The sequence below is a fragment of the Sus scrofa genome, chromosome 10 (genome assembly GCF_000003025.6).
Source record: "Sus scrofa isolate TJ Tabasco breed Duroc chromosome 10, Sscrofa11.1, whole genome shotgun sequence".
Lineage (NCBI taxonomy): Eukaryota > Metazoa > Chordata > Mammalia > Artiodactyla > Suidae > Sus > Sus scrofa.
In genome coordinates this window covers 42,510,970-42,523,905 of record NC_010452.4, presented here as the reverse complement: position 1 = coordinate 42,523,905, position 12,936 = coordinate 42,510,970, and the positions used below count along the sequence as shown (strand labels likewise).

Below are 12,936 nucleotides of genomic sequence, written 5' to 3'. Positions count from 1 at the left end.
GCAGCTACAGCTCTCATTGGATCCCTAGCCTGGGAACTTCCATATGCCACAGATGTGGCCCTAAAAAGACAAAAAGAAGAAAGAGAAAAAGAATTGTTCTTACCTTTTTTATGCTTATTTTTTATTTTTTTGCCTTTTGGGGCTGCACCCATGGCATATGGAGGTTCCTAGGCTAGGGCTCAAACTGGAGCTACAGCTGCCGGCCTACACCACAGCCACAGCAACGCCAGATTAGAGCCTCATCTTCGACCTACACCACAGCTCATGGCAATGCCAGATCCTTAACCCATTTTGCAAAGCTAGGGATCGAACCCATGTCCTCATAGATGCTAGTGGAATTCATTTCCATTGTGCCACGATGGGAATTCCCTATGTTTTTTTATAATGCAAATGTTTAGACTGGTGGACCAGTTTGCCCTAAGTCCATTCAGGAAGATTGAGTTTTATCAGAATCTTTCGAATAGTAGTGTACATAAAAATCATATAAGGTACTTAAAAAAATAGATTCTTAACTAACCCCATCCCCCGCATTCATTACTCTTTCCACCCTCAGTAGCAGGAATTTTATTTTTTATTTTTATTTTGTCTTTTTGGCTTTTAGGGCCACCACGGCATATGGAGGTTCCCAGGCTAGAGATCTAATCAGAGCTCTAGGGTTTGAATCGAAGCTGCAGCTGCTGGCCTACACCACAGCCACAGCAATGCGGGATCCGAGCCAAGTCTATGACCTACACCACAGGTCTCGGCAATGCCGGATCCTTAACCCACTGAGCGAGGCCAGGAATCGAACCCACGTCCTCATGGATTCTGGTTGGGTTCATTAACTGAAGAGCCACGACGGGAACTCCAGTAACAGGAATTTTAATAGCATCCCTAGATGAGTTTGCTAGGGATAATTGTTTTTCTTTTTCCTTTTTTGGCCACCCCACGACATATGGAGTTCCCCAGCCAGGAATCAGATCTGAGCTGGCAAACAATGCTGGATCCTTTTAACCCACTGTGCCAGGCGGGGGATCAAACCTGACACTGCCGCTGATCCCATTGAGCCACCACAGGAACTCTTATTATAGGTGATTGTGACCATCCCTTAAGAAATACTAGTTTATATAATGTTAATACTATTTCTGTCATTTTTATGAGTCCAGTGGACTAGGCAAGTGCCCCAGATTCTTGTCCTAATCAAACTCTAAATGTAATAATTCTCACTGTAATAAAATTTGGAAATAAAGCATAGAAAAAAGTATAATTCCAATTATCCAGAGACAACTAATTAAAATTTTTAATTTTTTCTTCCAGTTTTATTGAGATATAATTGACATACCGTACTGTATAAGTTTAAGGTGTACTTCATAATGATTTGGTTTCCATACACCTTGAAGTAATTATCACAAGAAATTTAGTGAACATCTTCTCATAGAGAAACAAAATAAATTGAAAAAAATAATTTGTGTGATGAGAACTGTTAGGATTTACTCTCAACATCTTTTGTCTATCATATAGCAGTATTAATGATATTTATCATGGAGTTCCTGTTGTGGAGCAGCAGAAAGGAATCTAGCTAGTATCCATAAGGGCTCAGGTTTGATCCCTGGCCTCACTTAGTGGGTTGGGGATTCGGCATTGCTGTGGGCTGTGGTGTCGGCTGGCAGCTGCGGCTCTTCTGTTCTCTTTCTACACATTTTGGAAATTGAAGGTTTTAAGCCGATCTTAGTTAATTTATTAAGAAACCAAAGTTCTTATTTCTATCAGAAATGTTTGTGACACCAAATGAACATCTGTCAAAAATTTAGTGGTAAGAATGTAAAATATTAAAAGTTTTACCATTCATCCATTGTCAGTAAACCTCTTGTGTTCTACTTAAAATGACTGTTACATGTCTTGATTTCAGACACAACTCTCACCTCTATTTCTTTTTTCTTTTTTTTTTTTTTGTCTACACCTGCGGCATATGGAGTTTCCCAGGTTAGGGGTTGAATCGGAGCTGCAGTTGCTGGCCTACGCCATAGCCACAGCCACACCAGATCCGAGCTGTGTCTGTGACCTACACCACAGCTCATGGCAACATTGGATCCTTAACCTACTGAGCAAGGCCAGGGATCAAACCTGGATCCTAATGGATACTACTTGGGTTTGTTACCGCTGACCCGCTACGGGAACTCCCCAGCCCACTTTTAGATAGTTCCTGTCTTAACTGGTGACATTGTTGTCCATACTTTTCCCAAACTAGAGGTGGATGTTTTCTGAGTTTCCTCTCTTCATCAGGTCCTTCACTTTCCTTTTACTTGGGTATATGTTTTTGCATTCTTTGGTTTATTCGTTTACGCATTTGTCCATTCATTCAGCAGATTTTCTTCAGTACTGGTCTGTGAACCAACTATATTGCATGCCAAACATTGCATTGAATTTGTAGAACTTGATAACTTTTGGATAAGTAACAAGTTAACGAAGTTAAGTTTTTCCATTTGGTAGCAAAGGTTTATCTATTGAAATTTAATTTTCAGTACCTGAGGAAAGTTTTATAAGTATTCCTCCATTTGGTTTGTAAATTTCTTTCAGAGCTTAATTGTGTTTAACAGTTCTTTTCCTAGTATGAATGAGATTTAAAAAATTCTGTTAAATTTTCCAATTTGTAATTGCTCATGTATCAGAAATTGATTAAATGATCTATTTGGCCAATTTATTCAACTTAGTTGCTTTCATGAACTTAAGTATTCAGATATTGGTTATGTCAATGACAAATATCAGAGTTGTTTTCCTCCTGGATATTTATGAGTTAACTTGTTTTTCATACCTTAGTACATTTGTTGAGTAAAAATGGTGTTACTTGGCATCCTGAAATTATTCCTGGCTTTAGTAAAAATGCTTCTTATCAGTGTCTTCTAAGTATGATGTTTATTTTGAATAATATATTTTTGGTTATGCCCATGGCATGCAGAAGTTCCAGGCCAGGGATTGAACCTGTGCCATAGCAGTGACCAGAGCCACAGCAGTGACAATGCCGGATCCTTAACCTGCTGAGCCACCAGGAAGTTCCTTAAACAGTAATTTTTAAATGTTACATTAAGGAGGCATCACCTATTCCTCACTTGCTAAGAATTTTATCCTGAATCCATGTTGAATTTTATCAGTAGCTCAGTTGGTGTCTGTGGAGATGATCAGGTTAGTCTGTTAGTACAAAGAATTATAGCAAGAGATTTCCTGAAGGCAGACTTCCTTAACATTTCTCTTTTTTAAAAAATTTATGTAATGCAAGGGTAGGTTTGATTGCTAATGTTCTGTGTATTTTTATCTACATTTATAAGTGAGATTAATTGGTAATTTTCTTTCATTTAATTCTTTGCTTTTGTTTCAGAATTATGCTAGCCTTGTAAACTGCATTAAGGCACTTTGGTTTTTTTAAATTGGAAAAACTATTTTAATTTGAACTGTTTAAACAACAGTTTATTATTTAGTATTTCTTAAAGCTCTAGTAGAATGTGTCCAGAAAACCATTTGGAAAATGGTCGTTTCCTGGCATCTTTATTTCCCCAAGTCTAGTAAAGTATCAGGAGCAATGAAAGTCTTTAACGCTTGTTGAATAAATATTCTGTAGATAAGGTCCTGGGAAATGATTTACTACATAGAATTGTTTGTTATATTAACAGATTAGTTCATTTTAGTCAGAGAAGCATTGTTATCTTGGCCAATTCACCAGGATATGGAATTAGTGTAGAAGAGAAATGCATGGAGATCTGTCTTTATGGATAGATTTTCTTCATAGAAAGATGCTGGTTGCTGATAGTCTCAATTCCAAGCTAACGTTTGTAGGGAAACAGTGTAATTTGTATTACTGAGTATGATATTTACATAATTACCATGTTTAAAAAGACCAAAGGTAACCAGTTTAAAAATGTATTCATGTTTTGGGTTATTTTTACTGTTTTCTTTTTTAAAGCTTATCCTGTGACTTAGAGTCATGATATTTATTTTATAGGCAAGAACTATTTTGGAGGTTAAAATACTTTAATTTCAGTAAAACTGATCCAGTGTATCCATTCACATTTCCCTTTTTTAATTCAATGTTTTCAAGCATTCATAAAACCCTGGGTATGTTAGAAATTAATTGAAGATCTGAATAATTCTAGGATTACTGTGGCTAAGCCGTACTTCTCCCCCAGGGCAGTTCTGTCCCCAGGAGACGTTTGGCAGCGTCTGGAGACTCTGCAGTTGTCTCAGTAGGGGGAAGCCATTGTCATCCAGTGGGTAGAGGGCAGAGAGGCCAGCAGACATTCCACACTGCCAGGATAGCCCCCACAACAAAGAACTGTACTCCCAAATGTTAGTGGTGCTGAGGTTGAGAAACCCCCTTTAAAAGGAAAGGTATATATACATACCATTGCACAGCATGAAAAGGCGTCCTCAGATGCATGCTTTTTTCCTTTAGCCACTACAGTTCTAACACCTTTCAGTGTCCTTCCACACAGTGATGAAGAGCACTCTGCTCTTGACTGACACCTAGTGAGACATTTAAAAAAAAAAGTAAAACTGAAGGTTGAGATAAACGGATGTAAATCATAGCACTACTGCTAATTGTTTCTCCACTCTTAGAAATTTTACAAATAAGTAAACTAGGAAGAGCTTACAGATTTGTTTATGGCTCAGAGAAATTATAACTGAGAAGGAATAGAATGTGGTAAATTCTTAGGCAAAATATCATATCCCCTTTATCTTTTACTTATATCCTTGATTTAATGTTAGAGTTTAGCTTGTAAAATCTTTCTTTTGATTGATAATTTTCTAAATAAATGTCGAATTGCCTATGTAAGACTTTACATTTTAAACATGGCCTTAAATTGTAGAGTCTTAGTGCCATTGGAGACCCAGAGGGTTTAACCAGTTTCTTCACTTACAAAGATTAAGAAATTCAATCGCAGAGCAATACGGTGATCTAGTCCCATTGCCTACAACTTGTTAGGCCAGATCTTGGACTGGGACCCACAGCTCCTGACTTTTAGTCGAGTGTTCTTTTAGGGTGCGGGGGTAGTCATGGCACACTTTGGATTCTATTTGAAGATTTTATTTTTCAAACTATGAATAGTAAAACTTAAATTCTTAGTTCCTTAGGAAGAATAGACACACTTGTACATATGTTTTGAAATGAATTAGTACTTGGTGTTTTATAAATCTCACGTCTGATTTAATTTTGTCAGTGTTGTGCCACTTTAAACATGGATGTTTCACATTTTCCACAGGCGACAACACCTCCAAACCAAGGGCGGCCGGATTCTCCCGTCTACGCTAACCTGCAAGAACTGAAAATCTCCCAGTCTGCTCTCCCTCCACTACCTGGAAGCCCAGCAATTCAGATTAATGGTGAATGGGAGACTCATAAAGATAGTTCAGGGCGTTGTTATTACTACAACAGAGGAACGCAGGAGAGGACCTGGAAACCCCCTCGTTCGACTCGGGATACAAACATAAGCAAAGGCGATTTCCAGAGCCCAGGAGATCAAGAGGTAACGGGGTGGGGGGGGGGTGTCAGCCCTTGTGTTCCCCAGCTTTCTTTCTCTCTTTTCATTCCACAAAGACAAAAGAAGTGAATGGGTTTGCTTCTGACCCTTGACGTCTCTAAGATACTAAATGTTCTTCCAAGTTTTATTATACTAATATTATATTAGTGTTTGCTATTCCTTAATCTCTAACTAGTAGACAGAAGCTGACCTAGCGGCATGCTTACTAGTTCAGAGTTAACTGGATTAATGTCAGCTAGTGCCAGTGGCTTCCCTCATGTGCTTCAAGACACTAATTCAATCATTGTTATTGCTCAGGGAGTGACCTTTTTTTGGAAAAAGAAGGAAAGGAAATATATAATTTAGCCAAACAAATAACAGAATTATTTCACTGACTTTTCTTTATGGTTTGGTAGGACTAGCAAGATATTTCTCAGTTTTTGTTAAAGCTATAAGACCATTTATTTATATAAAATGAATAAAATAATGCAGTTTCTTTGCTGCAAATGGACCATCCTCTGAGTCTGACAAGTCACTCTAAAATCATTATTTTCTTGAGAGTTCCTTTGTGGCACAGGGGGTTAAGGATCCAGCATTGTCACTGCAGTGGCTTGGGTCATTGCTGTGGTGTGTGTTCGATACCTGGCCTGGCAATTTCCACATGCTGCAGGAATGTGCACATACACACACACAAATTATTGTCTCTAATAAGTGTCCATACCACCTCCCCACCCCACCCTGGCTTCATCTCCCCACACCTGTCATGGGGCAGTGCAGCAAATTGGCTAGTGCTGTTTTCTGAAATGCTCATCTCGAGGTCTGAAGAACTTCCCTGGGACTGTTCAGAACTGCAGGAGGAGCTTGAGTAGGATTGAGAGATGGAGTTAAAGCCTCCTGTATGGTAGATGAGTTGCCTATGACTGCACAGGACACTCTGCTCTGAGAGGAAGCAGCTGGCTCGTTCGGTAAAAACAGAGCCCCCGGGAGTTCCCATTGTGGCTCAGTGGGTTATGAATCCTACGAGTATCCATGAGGATGCAGGTTTGGTCCCTGGCCTTAGGCAGTGGGTTAAAGATCTGGTGTTGTCGTGAGCTGTGGTGTAGGTCACACATGCAGCTTGGGTCTGGTGGTGTTGTGGCTGTGGTGTAGGCTGGCAGCTGCAGCTCCAATTTGCAATTTGACTCCTCACTTGGGAACTTCCATATGCCATGGTTGCAGCTCTAAGAAGCAAAAAAAAAAAAAAAAAAGAAAAAGAAAAAGAAAAACCCCACAGAGCCCCACAGGTAGGAGCTGGAGAAATCAAGTAACATACCCAACATTTAGCAGAATCTAAAAGCCTTTTTTATAGTTAATAACACCTCTTCCTGTTCTATTTTTCAGCTGATTATTTATAGCTTTGGTTTGGTGGTAACTGGTACTTTGAGCATTTAAGGAGATGGAGAATAGTGAGAAATTGTTCATGTGTTACTATAATAAGAAAAGTGTAAAAGAGGTGTTTGAATTGTGTATCTAGAAAGATTGGAAAACAAGTTGCCGTGTGTGTCAGTAATAAAAGTAAAACCTTATAATTTGGAAGAGTTAGGGAAAGGGCTAAATTATAGAATAACTGAAAGGAATTCAAAGGACGCATGGGAACTTGAACGTTTCTTAGCTTTCTGTTTCTGTGAATAAGTGAGAGTGATTTGCCCACCAGTCTCAGCTTACACTGCCACTCTCTGCACGTATTGTATAAAAATAGGTGTTTCTGAAGTGGCATATCTTCAGGAACTTCTCGAGAAAGGTTGCACGTGGGAGGTAAAATGGAGACTGTGCCTGTGAAAATGTCTCTATTCTGCTTGCATATTTAATTGATAGTTTGCCTGAGGATAGAATTCTAGATTGGAAATCTTTTTTTTTTTGTTCTTCTTCTCACAATTGTGAGGCATCTTGAACTTGACATTAATGGCGATCTGGGTCAACTGTAGTCTGGGCCACGTTAGAACCATTAGGTCCCTTTTAGACTGCCCAGCCTTCAGAGAAGTCATTTATTTATTTGAAACTTTTTTTTTTAGGGGGAGGAGTTCCTGTTGTGGCACAGCAGCTAACGAACCCAACCAGTATCCATGAGGAAGCAGGTTCAATCCCTGGCCTCCCTCAGTTAAGGATCTGGCATTGCCTTGAGCTGTGGTGTAGGTCTCAGACACGGCTCAGATCGTGCATTGCTGTGGCTCTGTCGTAGCATGGCAGCTGCCGCTCCTATTTGATCCCTAGCCTGGGAACATCCATATGCTGTGGGTGCGGCCCTAAAATATAAATAGATAAATACAAAAAAATTTATTTGGCTGCACCCAAGGCTTGCATAAGTTCCTGGGCCAGGGATGAAACCTGAGCCACAGCAGTGACAACACCAGATCCTTTTTTTTTTTTTTTTTTTTGTCTTTTTGTCTTTTGTTGTTGCTATTTCTTGGGCTGCTCCCGCGGCATATGGAGGTTCCCAGGCTAGGGGTTGAATCGGAGCTGTAGCCACCGGCCTACGCCAGAGCCACAGCAACGGGGGATCCGAGCCGCATCTGCAACCTACACCACAGCTCATGGCAACGCCGGATCGTCAACCCACCGAGCAAGGGCAGGGACCGAACCCGCAACCTCATGGTTCCTAGTCGGATTCGTTAACCACTGCGCCACGATGGGAACTCCGAACGCCAGATCCTTTTAATGGCTAGGCCACCAGAAGTCTTAAATTGGACAGGAAGTGCTGCTGGGGTCTCAGTAGCTGCATTTAGTTTCACGCAGTACTTAGTCTCCTCTCTTTTTTTCTGTTTGGTACCCATGTTCCTGAGCCTGTTGAGCTGTTGTCTTTCACTGTGCAATCTTGCTGCTCTTGAGAGGAGTTAACTCCCTCTACATCTGCAAGAATAATAAGCAAAGGTGCTCATCTTGTGGTTAGGAATGAAGAGAGGGATCCTGGAGATTTTATCTTTATTTTTTTGATCCTGTTCATTTTAGTTCCAGGAGTACCTAATACTGTCAGTTCCTGAGCCATTCAAAGGCTTTGCTCCGAGAACTTGTTGCATTTCATTTTCCCTGCTCAGCCCCCCACCAGTGTAGATTCTGCTTTCTTTGTGGATAATTGGGGGTTTTGTTCATAGACTTCTCAGCTTCCAGAATTTTGTGGCTGTTGTGTCTTGTGTTCTCCCCAGTCTTGGGAGTTCAGGTCTTTTAAAGCTTATATTGCGAGTTCCTGTCGTGGTTCAGTGGTTAATGAACCCGACTAGTATCCATAAGGATGTGGATTCGATCCCTGGCCTCCCTCAGTGGGTTAAGGATCTGGCGTTGCTGTGGGCTGTGGTGTAGGCTGGCAGCTGTAGCTCTGATTCAACCCCTAGCCTGGGAACCTCCATATGCCATGGGTGTGGCCCTAAAAAGACAATAAATGAATAAAATTAAAAAAAAATAAGGCTTATATTGGTACTTTTAGTTTGGGGGGGTTTGAGAAGGAGCAAAGTGTTCACTCTTTCATGCTAACTCAGAAGCTTATTATTTGAGTGGTTGCCCTAGAACGCTGGTGCTCAATTGGGGACATTAGACCGTGTCTGGGGACATTTTGGGTTGTTTGCACCTCTGGGTGGGCTACTGGCATCTTGTGGACAGAGACTAGAGATGCTGTTGAGCATCCTGTGGTTCACAAGATCACTCTCACCATGAAGAGTAACCTGTCCCTGATTGTCAGCAGTGCTGCTGTTGAGAAACACTGCCTTGGAAGCTTTAATGTACATACTTACTAAGGTCTGTGGTTAGTCAGCATCTCCTTGCTCCTTAAAACCATGCGGAAGCTATACGTGCTGTGGTCCAATTGTTGTATATTCTATTTCTATTTTTAGTTCCTTAATTGTTGTTATACCTGGTGATTCTTTTTTGTTTGTTTGTTTTTGTTTTTGTCTTTTTTCCTTTTCTAGGACCGCTTCCCTTGGCACATGGAGGTTCCCAGGCTAGGGGTCTAATCGGAGCTGTAGACGATGGCCCACGCCAGAGCCGCAGCAACTCGGGATCTGAGCCGCGTCTGTGACCTACACCACAGCTCACAGCAACGCCAGATCCTTAACCCATTGAGCAAGGCCAGGGATCGAACCCGCAACCTCATGGTTCCTCGTCAGATTTGTTAACCACTGCACTGCAACAGGAACTCCCTACCTGGCGATTCTTAAATTTACCCCTCCCTTCCTCCCTCCCTCCCTCCCTCCCTTCCTTCCTTCCTCTTTTTAGGGCTGCACCCGTGGCATATGGAGGTTCTGAGGCTAGGGGTCAAATCACAGCTGTAGCTGCTGGCATACACCACAGCAATGCCAGATCAGAGCTGCATCTGCGACCTACACCACAGCTCACAGCAATACTGGATCCTTAACCCACTGATCGAGGCCAGGGATCGAACCTGTGTCCTCATGGATGCTAGTCAGGTTGGTTTCCCCTGAGCCGTGACAGGAACTTCTACCACTTTCTCTTTTCATGTTTACCGCTTTCTTTTTTCACATTTCTGTATGCAAATTAGATTATCTTGGATAACTTTTTACTATCTTAAGTACATACTTTAAAATTTCCTTAGGGAGCATCTCTTAGTGATAGATTCTCAGTTTTTTTTGGGCCTGGAAATTTATTTTTCCTTCTTATTTTTTAGAATATCTTGGAATGTAGCTGATTGTTTTTTGTTTTTCCCTCATTTATTGAAGATTTTATTCTCATGTTTTCTGGCTTACATTGTTGATGTTGAAAAATTCAATTTGTGGGTCTCTCCTTTCTATTTATTTATTTATTTATTTTGTCTTTTTGCCATTTCTTGGGCCACTCCCGCGGCATGTGGAGGTTCCCAGGCTAGGGGTTGAATTGGAGCTACAGCTGCCGGTCCATACCCCAGCCAGAGCAATGCCAGATCCGAGCTGCACCTGAGATCTATACACCACATCTCACAGCAATGCCGGATCCTTAACCCACTGATTGAGGCCAGGGATTTGAACCCACAACCTCATGGTTCCTAGTTGGATTCATTTTTGCTGCGCCACAACAGGAACTCCCTATCTCTCTCTCTCTTTTTTTGGCTTTTTAGGGCTGCACCCATGGCATATGGAGGTTTCCAAGCTAGGGCTCTAATCAGAACTACAGCTGCCGGTCTACGCCACAGCCACAGCACCTTGGGATCTGAGCCATGTCTTTGACCTACACCACAGCTCACGGCAATGCCAGAGCCTTAACCCTCTGAGAAAGGCCAGGGAATTGAACCCACAATTTCGTGGTTCCTAGTCGGATTTGTTCTGCTGTGCCACGATGGGAGCTCCCCACTTACCTTTCTGTTTCTTCCATGTAGTTTTTGTTTTTTTAATTGAATGGATTTTATTATATTTATGGTTGTACAGCCATCGTCACATCCTAATTTTGGAACATTTTCATCCCAAATCCCCAGTCTACCCGTTAGTTTTTGTTCCTGAATATTTCTTAACCTCTTGCTCCTTGATGATTTAAAAAAATTTTTTTATGTAATATGATTTGATATTTGTATATATTGCAAAATGATCATTACACTAAGCTTAGTTCATATCCCTCATCATACGAAGTTACAGGATATTATTTTCTTGGAATGAGAATTTTTAAGATGTAATGAGAGTTTTTAAGATGTACTCTTTTAGTACCTTTCAACTGTATAATACAGAATTGTTAACTATATAACTGTGCCGTGTCTTATATCCCCATGACTTACTTATTTTATAACTAGAGGTTTGTGCCTTTTGACTCTCTTCACCTATTCCCTACATCTCTGGCAACCACCCATCTGTCCTCTGTATCTGTGAGCTGTGAGTTTTTTGTTTTGTTTTGTTTTGTTTTAAGATTCCATGTATAAGTGCTATTATTTGGTATTTGTCCGTCTTCTGTGAGTTATTTCATTTGGCATAACGCCTTCAAGGTCCATCTGTGTTGTCACAAATGACAAAATTTCATTCTTTTTTATGGCTGAATAATATTCTACTGTATAGATTACTTTTATTCTGCCTCTATAAGATTTTTTATTGTACTTCTATATGAGCTTACATTTTAAATGGTCTCCAGTAAAGATAAATATTAATTTTTGAGTTAGGTTTTCCATTTTTAAAGAACATTACTGTTACAAAACATATACAGCTCACTTTATGCAAGGCTTCTGTAAAACTGTGTCAGTTTTTGTGAACATGTTATAATATTAGGATGCTTTATGTCTAAGTTACTTCTACAGCTTTGAGAATCTAAACATTTTAGTGTTTCACACCATATAACAGTGGTAGAATCCAGTCTGATGGAATAGATTTATATATTTATTTATTTGCCATTCTCACGGCATGTGAAAGCTCCCAGGCCAGGGAATCGAACCTGCACCTCAGCAGCAACCTTAGCTTCTGCAGTGACGTTGCAGAACCTTAACCCACTGAGCCACCAGGCAGATTTAATTGCAGAAGCTGTTTTACTTGAAAGTGACCCTGGAAGGGTCATTTGCATTTTAGAGTTAACCTAGTAAATATTTGTTAAAGGAATGAAGTTTAAGTGTGGTGATAGGCACATTATGGTGCCTCTTGTTGGAAAAAGCAGGAATTGTTAAATTTTCTCAGGCTTCTTATATGCTTCTTTTATGTGTCTGGAGTTTATCATGTATTTAAAAATAAAGCATATCTAAATTATTTCCATGTTGAATTTCTTAATCTTTCTGTATTGTGTTTGAATTTTATAAATATTTTTTCTTGTTTCAAAGTTTAATTTTGAATAATTTTTAATAAGCATTTGGGTTGAGCGAGTTAGGAAAGCTTGGTGATAATTATAACATGCAGTGTTAAAAAGCTAGTGTCCAAGTTCCCATCCTGGCTCAGTGGTGGCGAACTCTTTGAGTAGTATCCATGAGGATGCAGGTTCTGTCCCTGGCCCTGCTCAGTGTGTTGAGGATCTGGCGAAGCTGTGAGCTGTGGTGTGGGTCAGGGATGTGGCTTGTATCCCGAGTTGCTGTGGATGTGGCTGTGGCCCGCATCTACAGCTCTGATTTGGCTCCTAGTATGGGAACTTCCACGTTCCATGGGTGTGGCCCTGAAAAGACGTCCCCCCCAGTCCCCGCCAAAAAGCACTATTGTCTTTCTCCCCATCCCCCCCCACAATGCTTTCAAAAAATAGTTCAGGATATATTTGTTGAGCACTTTCTGCCAGACATTTGGCTAGGAACTTGCGATAAATATGTGAGCATTTTTAAGAATCTAAGTCTAATGAAGTGCCCTTATCTCTTACTTTCACATAGACGCACATACACACACCATTGTCATTATTAGCCCTGATTTGAGGTCAAAGCAGCATTAAAGAGAAGGTAGTATTTTATCTCTCAGTCTGAAAACATTGTCTTCAATTCCTTTATAGTGAATTTTTCTGGAGTTGCATTAACGTGAATAAAATAACTCTTATTAATTTCACC

General features: G+C 40.5%; 1 protein-coding gene across 16 annotated transcripts in view; it reads left to right on the top strand.

The window, feature by feature from the left end:
• ARHGAP12 (Rho GTPase activating protein 12) overlaps positions 1 to 12,936 on the top strand; it is a 119,237-nt gene that overhangs the window by 53,446 nt on the left and 52,855 nt on the right. For all 16 annotated transcript variants that reach the window (XM_021064803.1, XM_021064804.1, XM_021064800.1 and 13 more), the window contains exon 4: positions 5,232 to 5,495. In XM_021064803.1, coding sequence (XP_020920462.1) covers positions 5,232 to 5,495 — 264 coding nt within the window. The remainder of the gene's footprint in view (positions 1 to 5,231; positions 5,496 to 12,936) is intronic.